Consider the following 6,000-nt stretch of genomic DNA (forward strand, 5'->3'; position numbering starts at 1 on the left):
CTGACGACAATAAAACTTTTGTGTGTCTCGAGGGAGACAATTACCACGCGCGAACTTTAAACGTCCTTTCGTTTTTCGCGCCAATACTCGCGTAACTGCGACGACCGACTATGACGTGCGACTCGCGAGCATACGTTTTCCAGTAGTCGTTTCACGTATTCGATTTAAATTTTCCCCGAAATCACATCGCCCCTCCACGCAGAAATCACCGAAAAAAAAAAATTATTATTATTTTGTTTATTTTGTTCTGATAGCGTTTCTGTTAATCGGTGGTTCGCATTACTCGCGATAAATATTTTCACACAATTATTATTTGTAAAAAACCATGAGTTTGCGTTTATAATTTTCAAAATAAACGTGATCCGTTCGGTATATGTTAATATACCATTAGATTACTACTATATGGATTTCGTTTTTTTTTTCTGTTTGTGTAAGTTCGACATTCGAGTAATATTATAATAATAATATATTAATCCTTTAATTTCATTTCGTTTTGAATTTCTGGGTAATGTTTTATTTTTTAAACGAATTGTTTTTAAATTACACGTTTACTCACATCCATACACTTAAACACATTTAGTACACGATTTTTTAATGTTGCAGTGCACTATAGAACCTCTATAATATTTGCATAACTCTTCTATAATTTACCCACTTGGGCATTCAGAAATCCATTTTGATTTTCTCTTTATTTTATATTTTACATAATATTCAAATATAAATTCTATAGAAAATGATTTGTAATAAATTTTCATAAAAAAATAAAAAATATGTTTCTTAAGAAGCAATGAATGTTTCAATATTTGAACAGTTTTATTTACTTTTTCAGGTTTCGCACAGACATTCTGGTAGCTCTTCGAGCTCAGGCGTTAGCAGTACCGGACCATCGGGAAATTGTTCAGCAAATGTAACAAGTGGCAGTGATCCATTAGCTGCACTGCAAAGTCAGCAATTCGCACAGGTATAATTAAAATATATTATCAAATTTACAATATCCATATCTAATATGTTTTTAATATTTTATAGATTCCTGGATTGGGAGTGTTATCGCCGCAAAGCAATCCATTGATCGGAAGTCCACCAGGTGGCCAATCTTCTCTAACGCCTCAAGAACTTCAGGCACTTTTCCAGCAACAGATTCAATATTTATTAATGAGACAGTCTACAGCATCTCATCAGAACCAGACTCCGTTTTTTTTCCAAAATCAAGTAAATTAAATAGAAGATTATTTTACATATATTTGTAATTGTTAACTGGTCATTAATAATAAAAACATGTAATATTTAGGTTCATCAAGCATTGACTCAAGCATCACTTCAACTGCAACAGATCCAACAGGCTCAAAATATGACTAACAACCATCAGCATTCTCCAGTTGGAAATGGTCCTAATCAGTCGATACGTCCAGCTGCTTCTTCAACACCATCCCATCATTCTAAACACTCTGCTCAGACCCAATCATCTAATAATGACTTAGATCTATCTGCAGCAGCCGCTCTAAGCCGATTGGCAGAAACAAAAACTAGCACTGATGATACCACCGATCTCGAAGAATTAGAACAGTTTGCTAAACTCTTTAAGCAAAGACGCATCAAATTAGGTAAGGATATTACATTTTGCACATTTAAATAACATTGAATCAATTTTATTAATTTTCTAAATTCTCTATTTAGGTTTTACTCAAGGTGATGTAGGCCTTGCAATGGGAAAACTGTATGGCAATGATTTCTCTCAAACAACAATATCTAGGTTTGAAGCATTGAATTTGTCTTTTAAAAACATGTGCAAGTTAAAACCACTGTTGCAAAAGTGGCTTGTAGATGCTGATAGTACAATGACCAACCCTAGTGCATTGTGTAATCCTCTGACAACGCCAGAAGCAATTGGAAGACGTCGCAAGAAACGCACGTCCATTGAAACGTCTATAAGATATTCTTTAGAAAAAGCATTTAGAGCAAATCCCAAGCCTACATCTGAAGAAATATCAATACTGGCCGATAACCTATCCATGGAAAAAGAAGTGGTGCGTGTATGGTTCTGTAACCGCAGGCAAAAAGAGAAACGCATTAATCCGCCAACAACAACTATGGCTGGTCAAACCACATCCACCAACACAGATATGTTTACCGCTTCAATGTCAGTACAAAACCAGAGTGACATGTTTCCTATGCTAACTTCTCCAGGACATCCTCTGGCACTTGTATCTTCTCCATCCATTGGAGGTCATCATCACCATCACCACCATCAAAGTAACAGTGAGTGACATTGGTCCATCTCATCGTCCCTAAACAATGGATTTGATGAGCTCGGCCAACGTAGATATTTCAGGGCTCCTATTGATGGCAAATTATCACTCTGTTAGTCACATAACATTTTGTTGACTTTCATACTGAAAATTAGCAGCAGATTCCTATTTGAAACAAATAATTGAAAATAAAAACAATTAAAAGATCTATCCTCGCAATACTTAATTAAGTAATCAATTATGATTTAATTTATTACAATATAATGTTTATATTATTGTATATGTATACCTATATCTGTTTATAAATAGTTTGTACATACAGTTATTATTTTGCAACAAACAAAGTAATAGTGGTTAGTATTTTAATAATTAATCATACTTAGTAACTTAAATTTAGATAAGTATTTTTTTTTTCGATCTGTTGTAACAATGTTAGTGAAATATTTCATTTCTTTTCATATTGTAAATAGTAACATTAAATTTGGGGATTAATCAAAATAATGTCATTGTCGGTCTGAAAATCAAACTTTTAAGTTTTTTTTTGTGCTAACAAGCGCTCTTTCTTTTGTTAATTAATTTATATGTAAGTATTTTTTTTTAATGTGTTTCTCGATAAAACTGTTTAAAAGACAGTTCATATGTGTAAGTGATTATATTATTAATCTGAAAATTGTATTGAACTATAGTGTTAAAATATTCGGAGTTATTAGTCTAAGAAAACCACCAATCGATGTCTTGCAGAATACTACGTATGTTAAATTCGTTATCATTTTTCATTGTTACACTGTTGCAGGTGGTGGTTTTTTTGGGATTAAATACACTCTAGTAGTGACAGTGTCAATGATGTTAAAATTATACAAATACATAACCTGGAGACTTGAAAAAAGTACAACTTTTTTGTTTTGTTTTAAGAATTAAAATATAATGAAAACATTCGAGGAGACAATAACAATTTTCATAGTTCATTGTTTGCTGTGTTTTGTTAGTGTGACTTTATAACTTGAACCTGTATAATTAATACATTTTGATTTTTTCAACCTGTTCGATTCAATAAATAAATTCAAAATCAATAACTATCGGTTTTTGGGTCCATTCACAGCATATGAAACTTTTTTTTTTAATTCACATATCATTAAAATCCACCTTTTTTTATTCATTTCACAAAAGTTCCTAAAGTCTTGCCCATAAGGCAATTGTGTAGTCATAAATCAATTCTTATCATATTTTAAGTCCTAGTAATTATTTACCAGTTATTATTTTGAATGATTCTAGTAAGTTTACTTTAACCTAAACAATAAACCGGGATTAACAACATCGCCAGTTATACAAGGTTTTTTGTTTAGTTCCAATAAATTGTTGGTAACATTATCAATCCCTTACAATGAAAATTAAGTCTTTTAGGCCATAGAGAATAATATTATATACATTAGTGTTATCAGCCTCTCTACATTATTAATTTTGGTTTATAATTTAGGTTTTTTTTTTATCTATTATTACAAAGAATTATAGAAATTATTATTTTTAATTTTATTCTAATATTTTTTTTCTATGTTGTTCCTACAATTATGTGTTCAGCCTCTTTCTTTGACATAGCCTACAAAGCCAATTCCAACATATCCCATACCCCTCACATAAAATTAAAAATAGTCTTCTATAGTACATTAATATGTTATAATAGAAAGGTTTTTTGTGGATTTAAAGTTGGGCTTAAATGTTTTGACTCCTGGCACTAAATACAATGACAATGTATAGTGTACGTTTACTGTCAAGACATTTAAGCCTAAAATGTGAACGGATCAAATAACCGGTCATTGACCATGTTTGCTTTTAACATTATTTCTAAGTATGCTTATGTTTTTAATTGTGCTAAAAAGGTTAGAAGCACTACCAACTTCAGTAACAAATTCAACATCAAAAAATTCAATGTATACCGTTCCATTGTTCATATCATTAGAATAGAGAGGTGTGTTAACGTAAATTAATTAATATATAAATGTGTGTATAGAATATATATGTTATACACACAAACACATTATATATAATTTTATAAATATAAGTTAAATTAAATAGTTATTAAGTGTATTTGTGTTTTTTATTATTATTATATTATAAATACTAGGGGCCGTGTTATCGGTTTTGTATACGTCAAAAGTGTCAGGTAACTAAATGTTAAGGAGACACTAATTTTAGTCTTATTAGTATGTGTAAAATATTAAGATAATAAAACAAAGATTAACTGAAAATCCTTGTTCATTTTTTATTTTTGGTTACCTGTCATGTCACCCCTATTTCCAATTTCAATGTGTACTAAAATACAATAGTTTTACTTAACCTATTAGCATTAACTTACATTTTTTTTTGCCCCAAACGTTGTAGATCAATTTCTTTTGTTTTTGTTTTTTTTTTTTTTTTGTATGTACATAATTGTATCTTTAATTTATTATTATTATTATTATTATTATTATTATTATTATTTTTGTTAAATATTCCTTAATATAATTTTTTTTGTGAAAACTACATAAATATTACGTACATTAAAGAAATAATGCAATAATAAAGTGTTTTACTAAGTTTTTTAACATGACAAATTAGTCTTAATGACTAAGTTTCATATCTTTTATTTAGATTTTCTAACATATATTATTATTAAATATTATAGTAATACCTATGTTATGAAAATTATTATGTAACTGATTAATTTATTTATTGAAATATAAATGCCAAGCAGTTCAATACAAATACAAAACTATAGGTAACAGGGCTTGTTAAAACATCATAGATATTGAAAATGTGGTGAGAGGGGGTTGGTGGTTATGACCGTACAGAGTTGTGGGACTTAGGATAGTGAAAGGAAGCTAGTTACGAGAAGAGTAAAAGGGATTTTTAAAATAGACTTCCAAGAAGATCTGGAGCATCAACATACACTTTTAAAAGAAAATTTACAAGCTATTAGTCAGTTTCAATGTGTCATGAAGCAAGAGAGTTTGAATTTGTATATTTGTAAGACTTCAAAGATAAATGAATAGTCGTGGTGGGTAACTAGGATACTAAGAATACAAGAAGCATAGGTATTATGATAAAAATCTACTTTGAAAGCTTTTAAGGAGAAATTGATGTTGTGCAAGAAGGGTGCTAAACAACCGTATCATATTCTAAAAGAGGTCTAAAATGTGCAAAGTACAAAGCCATTTAGCCAATTTAAATTTATTGGTTATATGTTGAATGATGTCAAGGAATTTAAAAGCTATATTTGTGGTAATGTTAATATGGTGCTCAATGAAAAAAAGAATAAGTAGAATACTGTTAATTGTACATCACAAGACGTTCAACAATAAAAACAAATTATTCAGAAAATAAGAGTAAACTAGGGGTAACCAGGATTGAGGAAAGAAATTACTTGTTCATTACTATCAAGTTCAGAGTAATGCTAATGTTGGTGACCCAACACTATTTATGTTGGGCTAAGTTTTATATACTTCAGAGTTCATACCTATAGAATTATTTTAGTCAATATTTCATTCATTTTAACAAATTTTACATTTCAACATTTTATGTTAAAGGTTCAGATTTTAATGTCGAGATTTGCACATAGCCATAAAAAAAATGCTTTTCAATTTTTACTAAGTACCCACCTAAATACCTAATGAATATGATTGGTAATAGGTATTCTACAAAAATAAACGCTAAAAGATAGATAAAACTTTGGCCCCCTTAAGAGGCTGTCAGCGCACTATTTGTTTTCTCTCGATGGGTC

The 6,000-nt window shown here is 29.9% G+C and overlaps 1 protein-coding gene across 1 annotated transcript in view; it reads left to right on the plus strand.

Moving 5' to 3' along the window:
- LOC100164863 (POU domain protein 2) overlaps window positions 1–3,663 on the plus strand; it is a 41,450-nt gene extending 37,787 nt beyond the window's left edge. The window contains exons 5-8 of the mRNA XM_001944657.5: window positions 830–961; window positions 1,027–1,209; window positions 1,289–1,601; window positions 1,675–3,663. Coding sequence (XP_001944692.2) covers window positions 830–961; window positions 1,027–1,209; window positions 1,289–1,601; window positions 1,675–2,264 — 1,218 coding nt within the window. The 3' untranslated portion in view covers window positions 2,265–3,663. The remainder of the gene's footprint in view (window positions 1–829; window positions 962–1,026; window positions 1,210–1,288; window positions 1,602–1,674) is intronic.
- Window positions 3,664–6,000: the final 2,337 nt, after the last annotated feature.

The sequence above is a fragment of the Acyrthosiphon pisum genome, chromosome A1 (assembly GCF_005508785.2).
Source record: "Acyrthosiphon pisum isolate AL4f chromosome A1, pea_aphid_22Mar2018_4r6ur, whole genome shotgun sequence".
NCBI lineage: Eukaryota > Metazoa > Arthropoda > Insecta > Hemiptera > Aphididae > Acyrthosiphon > Acyrthosiphon pisum.